The following is a 24,192-nucleotide window of genomic DNA, read 5'->3' as shown; positions in this document are numbered from 1 at the left end:
CATACATTCTGTTTATCCCTAGCAATGTAGGCTACTGTACTTCAAATGTCACTTGGCACATTAGATGACGTTTTTTTGGACAAATAAGTTGTGTAGTAGCAATGAAAGGTGAACTGTACAGTGTCTGATTTAGTCAGAAAATGTCACAGTGTATGGCTGCCTTTGAGGGCATGTCATGATTTTTCTTAAACGACCTGGGCCTAAATGTTAGTGTGTTGTGAAAGTACAGGTCTGTAGGAGTGTTTATATAACTTGTGCAGTAACAATGAAAGGTGGCCTGTGTAATGTGTATTCTGTGTAGGCTATGTAGGCTAGTCCAAAAATGGGGAACTTTCAACAAAATGATTACAATTGTTATCATAGAAAAACATTGTACAGATTGTATAGTTGCATTCTGATGTTTAATTATTATTATTATTATAATTTTTGTGCAAAAAGAAGTTTGTTTTTTTTAGTCTGTATTTGAGTGTTGTGGCTTTCTAGAAATTACGCTCTTATTCTGAAAACATCGGACCGGATGTCTGCCAGTCGGAACACTAGGCTGGCAGGAACGGAACGGCGGAACATAAGCATGCCAGTTTTCCTGCCATTGATTCTTCTGCGATGAGCGTTAGTGAATGCACTAACGTTACCCTACTCAATCTGTCGTGGTATTTTATTAAGTGTTTATTTAGATAGACCTAAAGGGGCAGCTATATTGATTTACAAGGCATTAAGCGGGTAAATCTTGTACCTTTAATCAGAACTGCTATGGCTGCACGGAAGAGAGGTAACTCTGGTATTGACGATGTGCAGGATGGATTCCTGTCCGCCAAGCAAGTCAGGGATACAAGTAAGAGGCACATCACTGCCTTGATTCTGGCGAGGGGAGGAAGCAAAGGGATTCCTCTGAAAAATATCAAAATGCTAGCAGGGGTTCCCCTCGTCGGATGGGTATTGAGAGCTGCTATGGACTCCAACATGTTCGACAGGTAACGTTAGTTATAGCCTATTACTTAAAGGCCTAGCTTATTATCGTTTTATCAGAGCTTATCAATTTATTTCATTTTTTAAGTTGTGGCTGGCTCCTGTCTGTGTCAGCACCTGGACAGCTGTTCTGTGTCTGAAACCAGGCACTATATTCATAACTAGCCCTGTAGTCCTTCCATTAAAAAACACTCTGAAAACATTCTGTGCGGCACTTTGACTTCATTTAGGCAAGGTTTCCAGACCGAAATGTGCCAATCTGACAAGCTTTCTTGCAAATACTTTCAAAAAATGTGATTTACTCGTGTAACAGAAAAGGGTTCAAGGACCCCAGTAAGCTTGTCTGATTGGCAACATTCGGTCTGGAAACCTTGCCTAAATAAATCAAAGTGCCGCAGAGAATGTTTTCAGAGCGGTTTTTAATGGAATACAAAACCAAATGTAAAGATCCAACAAATATTTTTTATTAACAGTCGAGAGTCAAGAGAAAGGAAACGTTATTGCTTGTTGGCTGTCAGCAATCAGATTTTTGCTGCCTTCAGGGCTCCTCATAAACTTGTAGCCTACTTCCGTGTGTCAAAGTTGTAAATACAACTCGTTGCGTATTCAAAGTACCTTTTAGTCAGATATAACTACCCTGAAACAAAAGTAGCTTTTTCTGGCATAAAAAAGAATAAAGAGGAAAATATTATCAGTTTTGTAACTGATATTTTATTAAGTTTATTTGTTAAAAGTTGTTGTACATGCATGACACCTAAAATATCAACAGGGTGAGACTGTCACATCTTGGCATCTTGGATATCATGTAAAATTCTACTTTCCCATTTGTGTTTATCACTTTATTGTAATTACTGACAGCATTGAAAGGCAGCGTAGGCTTGCTCCTGTAGCTGTGTAGCAGACTGGCAGTGCAGAAAAAGTGTGGAAAATCTAGGGCAGGGCTTGAAATACAATTCCAGCAGGTCCACTAACATACATTTCCTACATAGCAAAAGTCCGGACTATATTGTCCAGGGGTGCCCAAACTTTTGCATTCCACTGTATGTATTAAAACATTAAGTGAAACCAACTAGGTATATTTCAACAAATAATATACTGTATAATTTCTCTATTGTGAACGTTTAATATACTTTCTTGAGTCAGTGCATTAGTGCAATTTTTAATTGCAGGAAACAAGTAGGTTAAAACAAAAGTATTACATGGTCAGAGAAATATTAATATTAATGTTTTAGTTTGATAACACTGATTAACAGTCCCTATAGTAATATTATAGGAATATTATAGTGACTTTTCACTGTGTTTTTAAGCTGTATTTTATCCAGCCTTTTCTTCTCTGCGTTTAATTGCTCTGTAGCCGATTTATCTGTCCTGTCAGCTCTGTACCTATAAATGAATATAGCCTAAATTATATTTTTTTATTATTAGTTTACAGAGTGAAGCCACAGTCTGAAATGAAAAAATGTGATGTGACTTCCACTCTTTCTCAAAGCACCAAGCTGGTCGCAGCTTATTACAAATTACATGCTTGTTATTAAATTATAAACTTTACTACAAACTATTAAGCCTGCTGCAGCCCATCCTCTACTCATTTGAAAATGTTTAAAATGAGTTAATAACACACTTTATTAATTTTTCTAGTGTGTGGGTGTCAACTGACCATGATGAGATAGAGAAGGTAGCAAAGGCTTGGGGGGCCAAGGTGCACCGCAGGAGCCCTGAAGTTTCCAGAGACTCTTCTTCTTCACTGGAGACCATCCAGGAGTTTATCAGGCTCAACCCAGGTATGCAAACACACACACACACACACACACACACACACACACAATATTCTTATGTTCTCTTCTGTAGAAACATGTTTATTTTATGTTGTCTTACTCTGTGGAATGCGATAGTAGTGTCTTGTCCTATTTTTAAGCTCATAAAGTTATGATTTAGTCAATTAACGGAAAAATACAATTACTCCACCCATCTTGGGACTACAGGTCCCGAGTTTGGTATCATCTTATTTGTTCTGATCTGAACTTTTCACATCTGCCACCAGAAATGTACCATGACCGAGTGTACAACTTCGCTTAAAATAATAATGAAACACCACCTGGTCCAAGACAGTATTGATCAGGCTAATACGTAGGTGGAGACATCACTCCTGCAGCACCACTGCCCATAACCTGATTGGCCGAACGTCCCGTCTGGAGGTGGTAACACGAAATCCCTTATAAGATCGTTCCCCGAGAATAGCAATTGAGATAGCTCGTTTCAAGTTCACTTGTTTCAAGAGTTTAGTCAGGCCTCTGCGGTTAGGCCCTGTTTATGAATTGACATAGCCTTGACAGTAGCCCAGCTCTGTACCACTTGGTTTCTAAAATAGTCACCAAAATTTTGTGTCAGGGTCCATTTTGTTATTTCTCACTAAAAAGTACTTGAATACACCATGAGTTGTACGACTGTACGACTGTCAAACTAGGAAATAGGCTACGAGCTTACGGGCAGCACCTGAAGGCAGCAAGCCTCTTCGACAAGATCGGTGACAGCCAAAAGGCCCGTAAGAAATAAAGTTTCCTTTCTGTTGGCTCGACTGCTAAGTGTTAAATGCATTTGTTGGATCATTACATTTAGTTTGTATTATTTATTGCTATTTAAATGTATTCTAGCATATTTAAAACATATGTCCAGTAAACATTCTACTTGTCTGGAATCCTGAAATCTTGCCAGCCATGTTGGCCACTAAAAAAATCTCTTAATAACATGACCTCTTATTGAAATCACACTGTTTAAGAAGGCTATTTAACTTTTCATAAAACATGTTACTAGCTGATGGTGGCCTATAAATTCCAATAATAGTAAAGGACATTTGTGGTGAAAGAGTTAACTCAATGCCAGTACATTCTAGGTCACTGACAGAAAGGCTTCATTTTTGTCTAAACAGTAATGAAGCACCACCGTGCCACAGAATCCTGGAGAAATGCCAGCCATTGTTTAATTTATTCCTCTCTTCACTTTGTTTTGGCAGAGGTAGATGTGATCTGTAACATCCAGGCTACATCCCCCTGTCTCCATCCTTTCCATGTAAAGGAAGCCGTAGAGATGATCACGCAGCAGGGCTTCGATTCAGTCTTTGCTGTGGTCAGAAGACACCAGTTCCGCTGGCAAGAGGTCAAGAAAGGATGTAAGTCATCAGTGTTTGATTGTCACTAGATGTAGGACTATTCCAGTGGATTGATGGTTTGTGATTATTTTTGTCCTACTGGGGATTGGGACCTAAAATAGTTCCACACCTTTCAATGGCACAGCTTTTATAGATAAACCTTTCACTTGGGTATAAGCATTACTGTTTTTTTTTTGTGTAGATCTAGGCCAGGGGTATTCAACTGTGTGCCATGGAAGGCAGAGTGTATGCAGATAAGGTTGAAGGTGTGTCAGTGAAGTCACCTGGTGCAGTCTTTGGTTGGCACGAAAACCTGCATACACTAGGGCTGTGACATTGACCAAAAATTACAAATCGAATAAAAAAAATTGAAATATGAAATGCATATAAAATCGATAATTATCAATATTTTATTATATATATTTTTTTAAATCAATAATGTTAATGTATTTCTAGTGTTATACTGGATATGCCCACTAGAGGGCAATATAGTGAAGGTTTTGACAGAAAGACTGACAACAGCAGCTCATTTAATAAGATTTATTAACAAAACAAACAGAAACAGTGCATTTAGCTTACTGCCGCAGCCACACTGATCCATCAGAAAACGGACAGAATTTTACTGACGGAATTTTCTGTCCGTTGGGCTGTTTTGGAACGTCAACGTGTTCGCCACTATTTAAAGTAGGAACGTCTCGTGTTTCTCATACAGTCTGTCCGTCAAAACGGATGGAAATCTGATGGAGACGGATGCGTAACCTGGACAACGGACAACTCTAATTGAAAATGAATTGATATAACCCTAACCCAGATATAATGCTATCCATATACCCTGAAACAACAAGGTGTAACTCTGTACAAAATGCATTGATTACTATGACATGACATGACATGACAATGATTGTAGGCTGCCTCGCGATACGCAATATTCATATTAAGTGCTTCTCTTTCCTACATTCTCTCTGCTATTGCAGCACCCACCTACTGCCATCACACACACACTGCTCACTTTAAACGGTGACAGCACCTATCATTAATGAAAAACGGCTTTGGCCGAGTGCCCTGTTACCATAGTAAGCTACAATTATAATCATACAATCAGCAGTGATCTTGATGCCCTACCGCATCTTATGTTATGGTGCAGTGGTTTGGTTTAGTCCATTAGAGGGTAACGCCTTGGCCTTAGCTGGGCAAAGTCTGTCACCAGTTCATCTAAGTGTTTTGACCAGCTGAGACTCCACAGAGCATTAGGTGGGTCAGTCTGTCATCACTCATTGTTGTTCTGAGAAGTAGGCTACTACTATTGCAGGGAATTTGCGCATTAATTGCAGTGAAGAAGGGAAGGAAAGTAATTTCTTTTGGCCTGATCTATTTTTTGATTTAGAGAAAAGACAATTTAGAGAAAATACAAAGTGCTAAATTCCTAGTTTGTTTAATTACTATAGGCTTTATCTGAATTACTCCATGAAGCCAAGGTATGACAACTGCCATACACTGCCATACCCAATCCACGCCCATGCATGGAAAGCAGAGTGTATGCAGACGAGCAGCAGCAGCTTTCACTGATTATTTCCTCCTCTCTGGATGAAGGTGTGTCAGTGAAGTCACCTGGTGCAGTCTTTGGTTGGCATGAAAACCTGCATACACCCAGCCCTCCATGGCACACCTTAGCACACCGTAGACACTCCTTTAGACTGTGCGGCTTTCGTGCTTGATACTTCTTATTGGCACCTCAACATGCACAAACCTGTTCTTCCAGATAGGAATACCACAACAAATAGAGGCCCTGGCTAAAAAAGCAGCTGGACCACATTTATTGCAGTGAAAGCAGTCATTGTTGTGCCTTGGATAATGACAAAGTTTCTAATAACCACAATGCATTGCGGGGCAATCAGCAAACAGTTTATTTTTTGTCATGCTATGGGAACCTATTCATTGCTGGTAGCAGCTATATTTTTGATATTTGCTTTCACTTGATGTTACTCCCTTCTTGGGCCTAGCAAGTTGCTCTACTATTTGGAAAAGGGCTGCATCAATAGTTAGGTATTTGACAGCCATTTGATTGTCAGTTGCACCTTCCCAAGTTAGTGTTCCATTAATTTAATTAAATTGGATTAAACTGGATGGCAAATGATGTCAGTTAAAGCAGTGCACTGTATAATTGACCTAACCCTGCTCTCCTCCTTTTCATCCCTAGCTGGTGAGATGACCAAGCCGTTCAATATAGATCCAGCTAACCGGCCACGGCGTCAGGACTGGGATGGAGAACTTTGTGAGAACGGATCCTTCTACCTAGCCACTAGAGATCTCATAGAGAATAAGGGAACTTTGCAGGTAATGGAGGTAGCTTACTCTAGAGCCACACAATTAATCGCAGATAATCGTGGGCCCATATCAAACTAAGTGTAGAAAAGTCTTTTTGTAGTCTTTCTGTAGTATGTTGTATAGTCTTTGTTGGTGTGTTGTTGTGTGTTTGTGTGTTTAGGATCCTTTATGTATATGCCTATTCAGTGTTCAGTTATCTCCTCAATCCGTAGGGAACCAAGGAACACCAGTTCACAGGATTCTTGAAATTGGACCGTCAGGGTAGTTCGCCATCCAGTTCAAAATGCTGTAGAACCTTTAATGGTTTCTTAAAAACCTGACCTGTAGTAAAACGGGACATAATTCACTCTATGTTATCTATTTTCTACTGTTGTACAACATAAAACCAATTTCTAATTCAAATATATGTATTCATTGCAGTTTCTCACCAAAAGCTACATATTACAGGCTTACACTCGAACACATTTCAATTGAGTTGCAATACATTTGAATGGAGTTACTATGTTAGCATTGTCAAATGCAAATTTTTCCAAAACGGAGCTCGAACGCACCATAATGTAACTCAATGCTACCTGGAATTCTATTGATTTCTAAGCATGAAATAACACAATTCAACTTAAACCAAGTTATATCAATAATAATGTGTTTCACCGTTACGTTAACAGTGGTTTTAAACAAGAAAATAATAACTAACGATGCAACTAACAATTATTTTTGTAATCGATTAATCTATTGATTATTTTCTTTGTTACATTAGTCATAACAAAATAAAAAAATGAATCAAGCAGCTAAAAATTGAAAGCTTTATTGAGCTCTCAAGTCTTTGAGGAGCAGGTGGATGATGCTTCCTGTCAAGACTTCTGCTAACTGTGGAGAAAATCATTTATACACCTTTGTTAGTAGGAAGACAGGAAGAAAAAATAGTATACTTCATTGCACAATTGTATGTTATGATAGAATAATATTGTCTTAGGTGTACAATACAGAAATGTATTGATGAATTTTGTTCAGTAATTTCATGCCTGCAAATGCCATAGATTCTCTGTGTACAAGTAGAGGTGAAGAATTTACTACTTTAACTTTGGGGTTGTTCTTTAACATTGTGTAACTTATTTGAGCGCTTTTCTTTAATTTAAAATTATAAAATACTCTTCACATAAATATTAATTTAGTGGCCAAAAAAATAGCAGCCTGTGGATTTATGGCTAAATTTTATGAAAAAGTTTTGCTTGGAGATGAGAGCTGTATGTTATCTTCATCCTATAAGGTTAATAGTTACCTCACCATATCTAGCCAGAGCGATCAGCACATATAAGTTCTGTAGTCAAGTTACTCATCACTGATAGCCAAATAGCATAAATAACGTCACTCATCAACTACTATCAGTTTCAGAAGTGGCTCCGGGATACTTTCGTTTTAAATGTTGGGGTGGTGCTATTGTGGATGTCCATTCTATTCTACAGAGGTTTTACTCTGCTGTATCATTGGCTTTAGAGCTGAAAAATTCCCGGACTTTGTTTTGAAACTTTCTTTTAATGTCTCGCAGGTCCGGTTGTATTTTCCGTGGTATTTTTCAGCCGTCTTCAGTTAGGGAAATGTCGTCTTTGCCTGTCTACTGCATGTCGATCAGTTGGACTTTTTAAGCACTGCTGCTACGTAGCGCAGCCTTTGCGTATTGCATCGACTGTATATAGCCCTGATACAGCCTGAAAACGTAAAGATATGCGACGCGTCGGTGATAAAAATCCACATTGACGAATTTATGTGATCGATTTCGTCGATTACGTTGACTAATTGTTTAAGCCCTACTTTACCACACAAATTAACAACACCCTTTTTACCGAGTTGACACAGCCAGCAACAATGCCTACATTGCCACATGAAATAGATATGATTGGATGTCAATATCCTTACATGTTAGAACATGTTTTAGTACTCATAAATGTTTGCATTGCAGTGGTGGGTTTTTTAGTGCATGGAACAAGAGAGAATGAGCTCCTGCTGTGAGCCCCCCATTGTTTGTTGGTTTCATTTTCGTGGTTTGGCTTCCACTGTAGTCCAGCAGACGTTTAGGTATGCTGCTCTGTGTTTGTCACTTTTCTATTCTCATGTCCCCCTACTCTCTGTTTCACCATTCCGCTCTCTCCAGGGTGGCAAGATGGCCTACTATGAGATGCTGCCAGAGTATAGTGTAGACATTGACGTGGATATCGACTGGCCTGTGGCAGAACAGAGGGTTCTCAGGTGAGACACACACACAAAGGCTTAGCACACAAGCTAGGAGGATGAACGAAGAGGAGAACTTTTCATCACAGCCAGCCTGAATTAGGGACAACACGACAACTGTATTACTGTTTGTGCTGACATTCATCTTTAATCCTACTCTTAATCCATGGAATACATTGTTCTCCAACAGATGTTCATTCATTTCCATTACTGTGCTGTCAGCTCACCAATTTAGATTTGCCACCTTAGAACTTTTGCCAGATGCACTTGCCATCTCCTGTCTCACCCACCCAAGTGTCTACATCCCATCTGGATGGCCGTTGTTAATCAAAATACATCATTTGAGTTTTCATAGTAAAAAATGTAATTCCTTTACATATGCCATTATTACTGGGCTAGGTTGGAAAACCCACTATGTGGTGAGAAGACCAATTATTTTGGGCTGTCCAACAGTAGTCATAGAAAATAACCTTATAAGTCAAATAGCTAATAGTCTAATTAGAAGTTAACTGAGCCTAGGCTGAAAAAGGAAGTTTGTGTGGAAAAAACTGAAGTTGATGGGAGGGGTTAAGATACCTCTACACTGGTTCAGAGTTACCCCAACATCATACTCGCAATCTACACTGGACGCGACTCAGCCGCGTTTTTTAGTTGTCCATCTCTCGGAACAGAAGCGCTCCCATTTTAATCAATGCTGCTGTCTACACCGGCCACGTACAGGCACGCGCTCCAGCTCCGACCCACGCGTCACTGCGACCTGCAGCATCTTTTTATGCTTCAAGTCTATTTTTTGGGGAGAGCGCACGTAAACGCGCCATGTAAAACCCATTGCATAGGCTTTTTAACCATTTTAATACCAGTATTTTGGTGTATTTTTTCTATTAACACTAGACAGGGCATGGGCTGGCTGTTTCTGAAACACTGGAAATACTATAGTCTCATTCCTCCATGACTTTTTCCAAATATTTGGGCTTTAAATGCCTGTGTTTTCATAATAAATAAACTAGGATTGTAAATACATTTTTTGCAATTTTCTCCCTGCAACATACCTCCAGCTTACAGCAGTACAACAGGCTACAGTGTGTTGATAGACAAGTGAAAGTCTCTCCCTCTCCTTCTCCTCCTTGTTGATCAAATCAGCGCCATCAAAACCATACCTGTCAACATTGGACTTTGAAAATAAGGGAGATTTTCCGGGACCCCCACCCGACCATAATTTTTACATTATGAAAGGGATTTCCTCTCTCGGTTCCAGAGATCTACCAACTAGGATGCTGGTTGACATCTTTTTTCCACCGTGACCAACACTAAACTCCACCCTAAACCTTGCAAAACGCATGGTTGTTTCCCAACATACTTCTGGTCAGGAATGGATAAATAGTCTCCCAAGTGTCTTTTTTTTTGCTGGCGTCTGATCAGGGACGGACTGGGACAAGAAAATGGCCCTGGACTTTTTGACCCAGACGGGTCCACATCCAGCCTGCAAATATTCCACCATCCCCAACCCATTGACACATACATGAATACAGCAAAACATAGTGTCACTACTTATACAGTATATATAAACTAGTACTACATACAGTTTGTCGCCAGCAGACCATCACTGTGAGGATACCACAGCATTGAGCATTTAGTGCATCATGATAAAGGGCTATATTTGAAAAGGCGATATAATCTATATCAATACAGATGAAATCAGTCAGGGATTGCCATTGCCATTTTTAGCACTTTAATTTGGTAACTTTCAACAATAAATATTTAAATTAACCAACACCAGGCAACAATAAATTCTAATAAACTATAACATCTAATTACAAACTATAAACAATTAAAAGGTGGAGTAAAAGAGTGGGCATGTAGAGAGAGGCACTGAGCCTCTTGATACCGGCAATGGAAATACTGCTGGTGCTTGCACTACTGAAAAGGTCAGTAATTTTTGCGCATTTTGATGCCTGAGCTTCACGGGCCTTTATATTTTGTCCCTCAATTTCCCTGCCCCACCTTTTCGTTTTTTGGAAGGATTCCTTTCCATTTTGTTACGTTTTACTGCTGTCTGATCAGTCTGCGCTGATCAGCTCATCTGACGCTCCGTTCGCGAGGGGTGGAGGCATAGCTCACTCACCGCCATAGAGATATAACACTAGAGAGGACATTACGTCATAGACTGTGGGATAACTGTCCGCCATCTTACCTGGGTACAGTTTACCAGCAACTACAACAGCTGTCTATGGGAAGCAACCACTGTCAGTGTTTCCCACACATAGACTTTACTTGGGCGGGCCGCCCAGGTATATTAACGGCCGCCAAAGTATATTTGGCGACCCATTTTAGCATTTTTTATTTTTATTTTTTTATCCGTCCGAGAGAATGACGCCATCCGCGATCGATTAACTAGTGGACAATCTCTCCTCGCTCTACCCCTCCAGGGTTTCCCACACACAGAAAACTTTATATGAAACTATATAATCGTAAAACTGCGTGTAGCACATTGATTCGCTCAGCCCCTAATTGCTCCACGCGACCTCTCTCTCTTGCTCTCTCTCTTTCTCTCTCTCTCTCTCTATCTCTCTCTCTCTCTCTCTCTCTCTCTCTCTCTCTCGCGCTCTCTCACCGGACCCGTCTGTTCGCCTCCCACTGCACAAGCGTGAGGGATATTTTTTTTCCATGCCAAGATGACGGCCGACTGAATTCCCGAAAAGAAGAACTAACAGTTAACGTTACTCGGAATACAGCTGAGTTTCCGAGATTAGCACGCTGTATAGCCTAGCTGCTCAGTATCCACTGAGTGGACTGATAACGTTAATATTAACTTTTTAACTCTGACTCTGAATGTTTGCTCCCTCAATCCAGATTAATATTGAAAAATATTTTCAAAGAAGGAAAAGGACTGGTCCTGAGGAGGAGCAGGACAGTCTGGACCAGAGGAGCTGCTGAGCAGTAAAACAGAGTAGATAATAATGTCAAAGGCTATAATTTAACGATGTAAAGATACAGGTGAAACTGAGAGCACAGAGAGATGCAGCAGGGCAGAGGGGCAGAAAAGCAGATTTCTCTGTAAAAGGAGTCTCATTTCTATTCTTCACCTTGTAGACAAAAGCAAGCAACAAACAGAACAGTGTAGCACTGTTTATATTTTTAAGTTATGTTATCTTTGACACAAAGTACTTTAGATATATACAGGTTAGTTATTTGTTTGACAAATGGAACTATTTAAAATGGAGTACATTAGATAATTTTTCAGCCATCCAGGTAGTGGGATCCTTTATTGATATTAGCCTATATATTGACAATATAAGAGAATACAAGAATAAAAAGGCATTGAACCCCCCCCATTAGATGTAATCTTTACATTTCAGCTGTATGTTAGTTGGCTAGCTCTCTGCTGCCATACAAACACGTTTCTGAGAACAATCAGCACACATCATTCAGCATTATGTCCAACCAGTGTTTATATTCTTATATTCGCCACCGTAAAGTCGCGACCCGCCATGCTAAACATACGTTCTATAGTGTTTTCTATAGTATTTGTATAGTACTCTGTAGCGGCACCGCTGCTGAAAATTTTTTTAAATTAATTGCAGGCTATTTCTGCCAATACGCACCTTAGTGATGGAAGTGACACATAGTGGCGTGTGGTGGCAGACAGAGAGGACATTCATTTGCATATCTGTATAGGCTACTGTGGATTTTAAGTTGATTCAAGTGTAGCGCTGTTTGTTTTTACTGTAGTAGCCTACTTGTTTACATGATGGCATCTATATAAATTATTTCTTTATGGATTGTAATCTTAATTGTAGGCTAAGATGTCATGCCAATAAAGTAAAAAAAAAAGTGAGGGCTGTGATGTTCACAGGAGTATTATGTGTTGACAGTGAAACTACGCCACCTAGTGAAAGTACTTGGGACACAGGAAGTCAGCGAGACAGAGATAACTGTGCGTGTACAAACTAGGGTTGGGCGATAGGACGAATATATCGGCAATCGGCAATTGGATGAGTCCATCGCAGGTTGATTTTTTGGGCGATTTTTTTGGGGCGATTTTTGTCATTTTATTTTGCTAATTTAATGGTCTAATTTAATGGTAAATAATTAACCTGTAAAGCGCAATTCAAAGCGTGCGCGAATAGGAACTGGCAGTTGGAGTTGGGCCATATTATGCACGTTCTTGTTGCACTGATTTCTGACGAGTCTTTCACAAAACAGGGCAGTGAGTGACTAAATGACAGTTAAGCCGTCTTTAGTGGTTGCTGTCCGATCAATTGGTGCTGAAAAGCAACGTCAATTCATAAATCATATTTGAGAACTAGACCAAAAGCTGTATGTGCAGTTGTGCACCCTGATCATTTAATAGCATATGTTATCCCCACCTGTTTGTTCATTTGGAGGCTGCAAGCGGAGGCGTCCTTCATCTGACGCCATCGGACTCTTTTTCAAATAGTGTCGGACAGCTGTTCAGCCTGTCTTTACAGCTTATTGCTTAGCAAAGATCTCAAGGTGTTTTATTTTGTGTAAGAAGAGTAGCCTATAGGCCTATAGGCTTTAATGTTTCAGTAAAATTAGATTTTCACATTAAAGATGTCAGAGGATAAGGTGAAGGCAAATTTATTCAAACAGAATAAATATTTGGTCCACAAAAATCACACAACAATCACACAAAATAATAATAACAACAATAAGGCTACAGCCTAGGCTATTGCTTAAATAAAGAACTATGAACAAAGAATAATAATGCCGTTTCGGCCGTGGCTAAAAACGCCCTTAAACTGTTCTAAAATCACAAAGTGGGTTATAGCCTCTCGTATTGCTCAGATAAATATGAACAAAGAACAATGGAAAGATAAAGTGCAAAAATCACACAACAATCACACAAAATAATAATGCTGCTTCGCGCCGTGGCTATAACACCCTTTAGCCTATTACTTAAATAGGCTATCCCTGTGCAAAAATGATGACAGTGACAGGCAGAGTGTCGGTAACACACATTGTGTTACTGTAAAGGCTTACAGATTCTTCTAAAGGAAAACGAGCATGTTCACCTTATCTGGACTAAGCAAAGTGCGCAGGTGGTTAACGATATTACCAGCCGTGCTAAACGCCCTTTCTGACAGCGTGCTCGTGGCTGGTATGCACAGATATTTCCGTGCCATGTTCCACATTAGAGGAAAGCGCTTTTCGTGCGCTTTCCACCAAGTCAGTGGGTCGTCTTCACTGTCAGTGACCTCTTCACTGAGATAACTGTCCATCTCTGTCTCTGCCTTCTGCTCCGGGGTGCGGCTAATCGGAGGCTTCATTCTCCCTAAGAGGCCACCCAGTGATTTAGTCTTCTTCACTGGCTGTTGAGGTGCTTCCTCCTCTCCCTCCTCATCCTCATCTTCCACCTGAACACGCACCGCTGGGCCAACAGGGCCTGCTCTTTTATTTGACCAGAACTCCACTATCTCAACCTGGAGTTTAGTTTTGATGAAGTCAAGCTGGGCGGGGGTTACATGGTCTCCCTTGTAACGAGGGTCGAGCGAAGTTGTTGTGCGCATCAGTTGCATGGTTTTGTCATTGTCATATTTTGTGTCCAGCTGCGCCAAAACCTCCTCTTTGATGACCCTTGTCATGTTGGCATCTTCTTTTTCCACTTTAAGAGCAATGTCTCTCAAATGATGGAGCATCGGGATGAGGGAGGAAACAGTCACGTAATTTTCCGCCGTCAAAATGTCCGTAAAATCCGTGACTGGCTTCAAACCCGCATTCACCACCTCAAGGACACTGACATCTTGCCAGGCCAAGTTGGGGAGAGAACGCCGGCTCTTGTCTGCAGCGAAAACCCTTTTAATGGCCGGGGCTTGTTCGAGGACCCGCTGCACCATTTTCTGTTTCGTTCCCCAGCGAGTTGCGCAATCCTTAAAACACACACACGCAAAAAAATTACATAGGCTAATGCTGGGATCTTTCATCCTGGCACTGTAACAATGAAGATGTGGCTGAATCTAATGCTGCTGTTTTTATGTTACTTTAATTTATCTAAGGAATCTGTGTAAGAGTCCATATTCCATAATGACCAACAGATCATGGCACCATAAGCCAACAAATATGACCCAGCAATATTTTTCTGCTCAGATTAGATGCTTCGACTCATTAGACAGACACACAGATAGATAGAAAGATACATATTAGTCAGTCCGTCTCTCCATCCCAGGAGGGAAATTTTCCTGCAGCCTGCACATGTTCATGTCTCACATGAAAAACTGAATATGGTTTATACATGCAGCAGAGCATGCACCGACACATTATCCACAACTTCCTTATATTATAAATATATTTTGTGCTGCACTCTATTGAAACCAAACACTACTGACTGAACTTTTTGCTCCCTCATATCCTCTTCTGCACAAGAAGTAGTGAATTTAATATGTATGGATGCAACTTCATGTCGCATATTGGCCATTGCGGCTCCACAATAAAAGCATTATTGCCCAGATTCTAGCAACTATCAGAAATAACCTATGTTTAAATAAGACCAATTAGGTGGAACAAATATGCTTATTTTATTTATATTACCGTTATCAGAGAATATAGTGGCAGGTCAAGTTCCTCTTGCGCCTTGCGGAGCTCCCGTCGCCTCTGCCAACTATGCGCAAATGCTCCATTGATAGAGCGGCATACACCAAAGGCTCGGTCAGTGTTTGCTTTCTCTTTCTTAATGGCATTATTCACTGCCACATTAAGGTTATGTCCAAAACAATTAAGCCATGGCCAATCGAGGTTCCTGATGGCGTTAACGATGTTGGCTCCATTGTCTGTGGTGACACAAGACACCTTTTCCTCTGTGATCCCCCATTCTTGAGCGCACTCTCGCAGCTCTTCGGTTAGCACCGCGGCTGTGTGGTCATCGGGAACATATGTTGTTTCAAGACATTTCGCTTGCAGTTCCCAACTTTCAGTGACATAGTGTGCTGTGACACTCATATAGGGGACCATGTTTGTAGCTGACCACATGTCCGTAGTCAGCGCGACAAAGTCCGCTGCCTCCAGCTCTTTACTTACTTCTGCCCTGACTTTATTGTAGAGATCTGGTATGGCGGTTTTCGAAAAATATTTCCGCCCGGGAAGCTCATATTGCTTATCAAAAGTTTTGAGCAGCTCCTTGAAAGACTCCCTTTCCACAGTGTGAAAAGACATCATATCCTTTGCAAGATATCTAGACACAGCCAACGTGCATTGCGCCCATCTCGGACTGTCCTTCTCATATTTACTAGTTTTGGCAAAAGCACCAAGGATTGAGGGCTGGTGAAGCGGGGCTTTTCCAGTGGCAGTTGAGGGGGCCGCTGCTCTCGGTGTTAGTTTAGCGTGCTCAGCAGGATGGTGTATTCGCAAATGCTCGTGCAAATTGGTAGTGTTAGAATCTTTTGCCGGCACTACTCGTTTGCAAAGACGGCAAATTACTTCATTTAGGTCCTTCGGCTTGCCAGTTTCGTCCGGGTTAAAACCAAAATAATCCCAAATAGGGGATTTGGTATTCTTTTTGGCAACGAGCTCTTCCATGATTGTTCGCTGAAGATGGCGTGTGGGGAGTGGGGGACTCCCCCGCCCCCTGCTCGCGCCGCACACACACCTGCGCGAATATATCGGCAATCGCCGGTTGATGGGCTGACGGTGGCCGGTTGGAAAATTTTAGCATATCGCCCAACCCTAGTACAAACCTTGGTTAATAAACCATGTTGCTGTTCAGTAAGTTGTTGTTCGTTTGGTGTATAACTACACAACAGAAACATTACAAGGGCCTATGTCCATTATTACCTGCTTAAATTGGCTTAAAGCTGTCACACTAACCACTTAATGGCATTACATTTGCCTTTTATTGTATATTTTATATGTGTTTATGTGTGTTTCAGTGATGTTGATATTTAATTGCTGCCAACATCTGTCTATTGTTACAACAACAGATCATTTGGGGGTTTTACATTAAAAATAAGCAGATTTTCATATATACTCTTAATACAACTACTCAGTACCAAAGAGTACCAAAGAAATCTGAGAATTATAAAGTCTTCTTGAAAATAGGATTCATAGTTTCTGTAAAGTAAATGCACTATTCAAATACTTCTAGAAGATAATCTTCATTATTTAAAACATAATTACTTAACATAGTTTAGCTATTTTTATCTACAGACTACAAAAGATGCTCATGTTTGGTACCATTTTAGACAGTCACAGTTGTCTTGCATACAGTGAGCTAAATAAAAAGTAGTAGTGATGTCTCAATAAAAAAATATTAGCATTATAATGGTAGCATAAGCCACTTTCACCATTGATTCCAATGACAGTCAGCTGAGAAGTGTACCCAGGTAAGATGGCTGCCATATGGTCCCATTCCAGAATAAGAATTCTCTATGACATGTCCCCTCTACTGTTATATCTCTATGCTCACCGCTCTCTCTCTCTCTCTCTCTCTCTCTCTCTCTCTCTCTCGCTCACTCACCCCTCTCTCTCTCAATTTTCAATTCAATTCTCTCTCTCTCACTCACTCACGTGTCTCTCTCACGCTCCCTCTCTCTCGCTCACTCACCGCTCTCTCTCTCTCGCTCACTCACCCCTCTCTCTCTCTCTCTCTCTCTCTCTCTCTCTCTCTCTCTCTCTCTCTCTCTCTCTCTCTCTCTCTCTCTCTGTATAACTGTAAAAATAAAAAAAGGAAATACGGGAGATTTACGGGGAAAATTACCAAACGGGAGCACGGCGGGAGAGGGGGTGAAAATACAGGAGAAACACAGGAAAAAACAGGAGAGTTGACAGGTCCCGCATCAAAACTCCACGTAAAGTAATTCCACACATATCATATGATTACTGGCATAGATCAACAGTATGATGAGGCGAACAGAGCTCCTGCACATGTCTACTAGTCTATGTCTACACGGGGCAGCCTGTCTGTGGATTAATTGAAAGCATTTATTGCGCAATATTGTGCTCCTGTATTTCCGTGGGATATCCAAACATGAATATCGACAGCTAGTCGTCAGAAACACTTTTTTCAGACAATTAAGATTATATTAAGTATTTAATGACTTTTGTGTTGATATAGCCTAGATATAGGCTTATTTACCCATATCAATGATATATTTCAATTTCTGCTAGTGTATTTTGAGGCTTTGTTCTTGTTTTCACGCTTCTTAATGCGCGGCTAAAACGCAGCTAAAACGGAACCAGTGTAGACACAAACGCAGGACTCACGCATGCTGCTGACATGCTGCTGACGTGACGTGTCCAGTGTAGATTTGGCCTTAGGCTTTAACAGTTATTTTCACCAATACTAGGGGTTGTTTTTCACTACTGGTTGTTGAAATAAATCTGAAAGAGTAAATATAGCTTGACTCTGGATTGACATTACTGTGTAGTACTATTATATATTATGACTTCTACTCATGCTACTGTTATTACAACTACTACTGCTATTACTAATGCTACTAGTGCTACTACTGCTACTCCAACTACTACTGCTACTACTACTACTACTTCCCCTAATACTACATCTACTGCTAATGTAGGACTATGACTACTGCTGCTGCTGCTACTACTAGTAATCACCCAGCGCCCACCTAGTACCACCCTAGCAACCACTGCTAATCACCTAACAGCTATTGTTAATCATTTAGCAACCCCATAGAAACACGCTAGCAACCTGTAGTAATCACTTAGCAACCACCTAGGAATGCACTAGCAACCACTAATACCCACCTAGCAACCATGTAGAATTACCCTAACAACCATTAGTAATCTTTTAGCAACACCATGCTTGCACCCTAGCAACTTCTGTTAATTACCTAGCAACCACCTTGTACCACCCTAGCAACCACTTTTTTGGCACTTAGCTACTCTTATACCATTTAAGCTGTTAATACCATTGAATGTTTAAAATGTTCATCAGATTAAGTTTATGTGTTCTTCTATTTGAAATGTTGATGCTACTTTCTACTTTTTGAGTTATTTAAGTTGTAAAACACATTTGTAGAAATGAATGGAATCTTCAGATAAGCTAGAGCACATTGGTAGGTCTTCAGCTGATGATGACATAATCTCACTCTGAAGCTATTAAATACATGCTGATCACTGTGCAATTTGCAGTTTGTTACAAATCAATCTAGCTTTTAATCTTTAAATCTGAAGCGAGCACACAAATTGTCCATTGGAAATTTAGCCATCTCTCTCCTTATGTTCCTCTCCATTACTCCTGAGGGGGTTACTCTTTCAGCGGACACACTCTTTCTCTCCAGTGTGCACTATATACAGGGGAACAGAGGGTCTGATTTGCATTTGAATGTTTATTTTGCTTGAGTGGGCTTCTGGCTCTGTACATTTTTCTCAGTTTTTCTGTTTCTGGTCTGTGTTTTCATGTACTGGTAGGTGAGAACAGGTGGTTTTATTAAGGTGCTGCAATGTATTTTGTATTTTTTTCCCACCTTTTAAGTGAGATGTTTTAAAAAAAAGAAAAGAAAAAGCCTTTCTTTTTTTTCAGCCTATCTGTGCTTCTTTCCCTAGGTATGGTTACTTTGGCCAGGACAAGCCTGAGGTGGTTCGGCTGATGTTGTGTAATGTGTCTGGATGTTTAACGGATGGAAAGATCTTTGTTTCTGTATCCGGAGAGGAGATGCTGTCTGTCAATACCAGAGACACCATGGGCATCCGCATGCTGAAGAGAGAAGGAGTGGAGGTAGTTTAGCCTGGGGGACTGTGCATGTTTTCAAACTCAAAAAGACACAAGAAACTAATTCGCAGTACCAGTAAAAGCAAGAGATTGTCCTAATTTCACTAATTTTGCCAACACAGCATTGTGAATGTGCATAGCGGTGGCAAGTGTCTCAACTTTTAGTTGACCTTTTGATGTCTGCACTTCTGTGCCGTATAGATATTTAATTTTACCTTCTCCACTTTCTACATTATTTCCTGTTTTTTTATGAGGTTTAAGGGATACAACCACATTTTCAATGGGCATATATTACATACCACATGTTTGCCCAATTATCACTAACTTTTATTGGATGGTGGGGTAGGCTACCCCTTTGCTCACCTGCAATAGACTCAAATCATCCACTACCACAACACTACTGTCTCCTTGCTTGCTCCACCAGGTGGTGCTGTTGACCTCTAGTGAGGAACCCATGAGCAAGGAATTGTCTGACAAATTGACCCAGAGAACGGGCTGCCAGGTCCAGCAGATGGGAGTGGAGCTGCTGGGAAATGTGAAGAAGATGATGGAAGAGAGGAAGCTGGAGTGGAAGGAGGTGGCCTACATGGGTAACGCTGCTGTACATTTGCTTGTTCTTGCAAAGCACACTGTTATTATCCTGCATACTTATTAGTGTGCTTGCAAAGCTCACTGTTATTATCCTGCATACTTATTGTTTTTGTTAGGATTATTATGCTTCTTCTTCTTCTTCTTCTTCTTCTTCTTCTTCTGCCCTAGTAGAAGTATCTGGATCTCAGAAACCGTAAGAGCTACAGCAACCAAACTTGGCAGATAGATCCAAAGTCTCAGCCGCTACTCAGGCCACGAAACCCACGTCAATTGGCCTCATGGTGGCGCTATAACAAGCAACTTTACCTTTTGGCCTATAACTTCTGAACCGTAGGTCGTAGAATCAAAATTATGGATTCCTTGGGTCATTCCATATCTATCTGTATAGGCCACGCCCATTTCCGTCAGACTAGATTTTACGCCATTTTGAATTTTGTCTGAAACACTTCTCGCTACTTCTCGCTACCTGCTTCTCACTTTTCGCTACTCCTCCTAGGCCGTTCATCCGATTGACATGAAACTTGGTGTGGAGCATCTTGGGACCGTCCTCTTTCAAACTTCTATTTGGATAATTGATTGCCCCAATGGATTGGCTTTTATCAACCGATAAACTTTTAACGAAACATGCCCTAACACAAAACTGGAGCTAAAATTTGTAACACATGTTGAGGAGTGTTGCTTGAGCACGCCCACAAAAGCATTTGGAGTTCCATCACTAGTGGGCGCTACAAATGCTAGAAGTTTATATCTCATAATTGACTGAATGTATTTATATGAAACTTTGTACACATATTCTAGGACCATGTCCAAGTCGATGTAATTGATTAATGCGCTTTTTTTCAACATTAATGCAGCTTGAACCGTTTGAGCTATCGACGCGTTTCAAACTCTCAAATGTTCAGCATGTTCGGGAATAGCCTGCTACGATTTTTATAAGCATTCCGACTTTTTTTTTTTCCGCAATTTACGTTTAAACGCATTTTTTTCCCAATAGAAATGAATGGCGGAATGTTCAGTCTGCAAGAGTGCGTGAGGTAATCACGTTTGTTTGTGTAATATATGCATTTATTTATAGTTTTTGCAATATTTGCGATTAAATGCAAATGTTTTGCACTTACATGGGATTTTGCATAAAAGTAGCTGCAGCTCACAAACTATAAGAGCTACAGTTCCCAAACTAAAAATTACACCAATTGACCTCATGGTGGCGCTATAGCAGCCCTATTTACGTTTTGGTCCATAACTTTTGAACCATAGGTTGTAGAATCAAAATTATTTTGAGGTCATTATGCATTTACACATATAGGCCACGCCCATTTCCATCTAACTAGATTTAGGGTTAGGTTAACAGTTTTTTCGCTACTCCTCCTACATATTTTGTCCAATCTTTGACACACAGCACATCTGGACTGTCCTGCACAAATGTGCCGATTCGTTTTTTGATGTTCCATACCATTTTGATGTTATTGGCTTCCAAAGTTTGGTCAAATGTTGTGGGCGGGGACTATTTTATAAAAATTGGCATAACTCATGAACGCATTATGCTATCTCAACCAAATTTGGTACAATTGTGCGCCTGTCATCTCTCAGCCAACTTGGTGTCTTTTCGCCAATTGGGGGTGCTACAGCAACCTTTTACATTTTAAATGAACATAACTCGGTGACTGTAAACCGTAAAAACAAAATTCTTTTTTTCCTTGGATTCCATTTTGTCCCTAGCAACCACTGGTAACACCCTAGCAACCGCCTAGCAAAACCCTAATCACCTAGAAACACCCAAGCAACCACTGGCAAAACCCTACCCACCACTTAGCAACACTCTAGCAAAGACCAGTTCATTAAGTGACTGTTGCTTGGACAGCAAGCACACAGAAAATTTAGCCTTTTCTAGTTACATGTTAAAGGGGCAAAAGAATGGAGCGTCAGCTTTAGATTATGGATCTTTATTTTAATCCATAATAAACCATGATAAAACAATATAATTAATTAATTATGACCAGTTGGGGCACCACCCCGTTAGCCTGGAAAACTATTGTTTGAAATCAAGTTGACTTCTGAAGGTATTCTGAACGTACATGAGTTCTTGTCGAGCTAGACATGTCTACACTGAAGAGCAAAAGGAGTAATTCACACGTATTTATTGACTAGACCCTACTAACACAAAAGACAAACAAAAGCGCAACAAAATAAATTCAGGAAATTACCAACTAGGGAGAGCCATGGATGATGGCAACAACTCTGCCATTTTTATATTAGATGGATACATTACAATTAATAAAAATGACACTCAAGGTTACCTACAAAGATGGGAGAAGTTTATTGAAGCGGAGGGTTGGTGAAGTGTGTTATTTATTTAACTCTCTCCATGGCTGTCTAGCTGCCATGGAAATCCAATGGTTATGTTTTGGTGATTACTTTGATGCCGTGCCATGTGTCCGGCAAGGCTGCAGAAATCCAAGGTTAGGTTGTGGTGATTTCTTTGATGGCATGCCGTGTGTCCGGCAAGACCACGGAAATCCAAGAATTCTTGATGACAGCATTACACATCAATGTAATCAACATTTCTGATATTATAGACTGTTCCAAGAAGAATGATATCGAACATGATATGACTATCTTGTGTACAAAGTACATTAACTTCAAAAAGGTGACATTCTCTGGCTAAATTATACACATGCATAAAGAGAGTCGTATAAAAAAAGAATCAATATTACATCCAGGCTAATACCAAATCAAGTTCAAATCAAAATAATGAAAATACATTTCATTCTGAAAGTCTTTTGTATGGGAGGTGCTGTCAAGACTCCTTTCATAGGTTGATAGGACTATCAGGTAGACATCATGGTGATGGGTTTATGGTGAAGGGTGAATGACTGACTCAGGAGTCATCTAGTGAGCATGAGAGTGTAGCGGCCACATAGCACTCTCTCTCTCTCTCTCATGGCAACAGTCTGACCCATTAACATGGCCGCTGAAAGGGAGCAGGCTACGGTTCTTTTATGCAAAACACAGTTCTGCTAGCTCAATCTAGTTGTTACTAAAACATTCACCAGCAAAAATAATTTATATCAGCATAGATTGGTCAGTACGGTTACAGAAACACATTGTGAGACGGACATTGGTCAAGCTAGGTTCACGCTATATGGAGAGAGAGAGAGCGGGTCCTTAGCATTGGCCAAACTTGATAAATTCCAAACTCTTCCAGACCACAGGTCTTCTAGCTCAATCTAGTTGTAACTAAAACATTCGCCAGCAAAAAAAAAAAAATGTTTTGTCATAGACATAGAGTAGCTACCACAGTTGCAAAGCCATAGCTACAGTAGGCTACCAAACAGCGGTTGACTAACCTGAATGTGGCTCCTTCCTGATGAACAGCTCTTGTGCAGTGGAGAAAATAACTGTCTTCTTTACACAAGTTTATTCCAGTCCCAGTATTCAGTTTGGATTATGGCTGTTTCACCTCATCTCTTCTGTGGGCATATTTATTTTCTCTCTGCTGTTTGCAGGGCAGGCAGGTACTAGACTGTCTGTGTGTGCGTGTGATTGACAGTCAGAGGCGGGACACCTCCTTGCGGAAGAGCTGTCCTGATTGGTTGTTAAGATCCAGGTGCCCTGAGATTTTGGAGTGGCTGATTACAGGGCCTGGGACAGCCACAGAGACCAGATTTTTTTCTCAGAGCATTTGATTTATTAATAGCTGTCAGGATGTAAAAAGAATTTCAACAAAAAATACCAAAATGGTTCTAAAATAAATTGCCTATCCTAGCTTTAATAAATGCTTTTTGGTTACTTTTCGTATTTGGTATTTTTTTTATGTATGTTTATGGGCTAGTGAAAGCAAAGGAAATGAAGTGACTGTTCTCTTTTCTGTTTGCTGTTTCTCTCTCATTCATCTTTTCCCCATTTCTCTCCAATCAGGTAATGATGAACAAGATGTTGCATGTCTAAACCTGGCAGGTTTGAGTGCAGTACCTCAAGATGCCCCAGTGATAGCAGTCAATGCTGCAAAGTACACCTGCCACAGTCCTGGGGGAATGGGAGCTGTCAGGGAGTTCGCTGAACACATCCTACTTCTGAAAATGAAGGCAAAGTCTCAAATGGAACAGGACCACATCAACCGACAGAACTTCTGATTTTAAATTACATTTTAAATGTATATGGAAAATTCAAAATTACTGCAGATTTATACAATGATAACCACTATAGAATGCACTCTTCAAGTAATGTACAATAAAACATTATTTGAGATACA

The 24,192-nt window shown here is 40.4% G+C and overlaps 1 protein-coding gene across 1 annotated transcript; it reads left to right on the top strand.

Annotated features, from left to right (window-relative positions):
• The first annotated feature begins 545 nt into the window (after nucleotides 1-545).
• cmasa (cytidine monophosphate N-acetylneuraminic acid synthetase a) lies at nucleotides 546-24,192 on the top strand. Its single transcript, XM_078282127.1, has 8 exons — nucleotides 546-971; nucleotides 2,605-2,747; nucleotides 3,977-4,132; nucleotides 6,309-6,445; nucleotides 8,586-8,680; nucleotides 19,184-19,355; nucleotides 19,774-19,939; nucleotides 23,859-24,192. The coding sequence occupies exons 1-8, from the start codon at nucleotides 751-753 to the stop codon at nucleotides 24,071-24,073; spliced, it is 1,305 nt and encodes a 434-aa protein (XP_078138253.1). The 5' UTR covers nucleotides 546-750; the 3' UTR covers nucleotides 24,074-24,192.

The sequence above is a fragment of the Centroberyx gerrardi genome, chromosome 24 (genome assembly GCF_048128805.1).
Source record: "Centroberyx gerrardi isolate f3 chromosome 24, fCenGer3.hap1.cur.20231027, whole genome shotgun sequence".
NCBI lineage: Eukaryota > Metazoa > Chordata > Actinopteri > Beryciformes > Berycidae > Centroberyx > Centroberyx gerrardi.
Note: the sequence above shows the minus strand (reverse complement) of the source record. Positions and strands in the feature narration are given on the sequence as shown.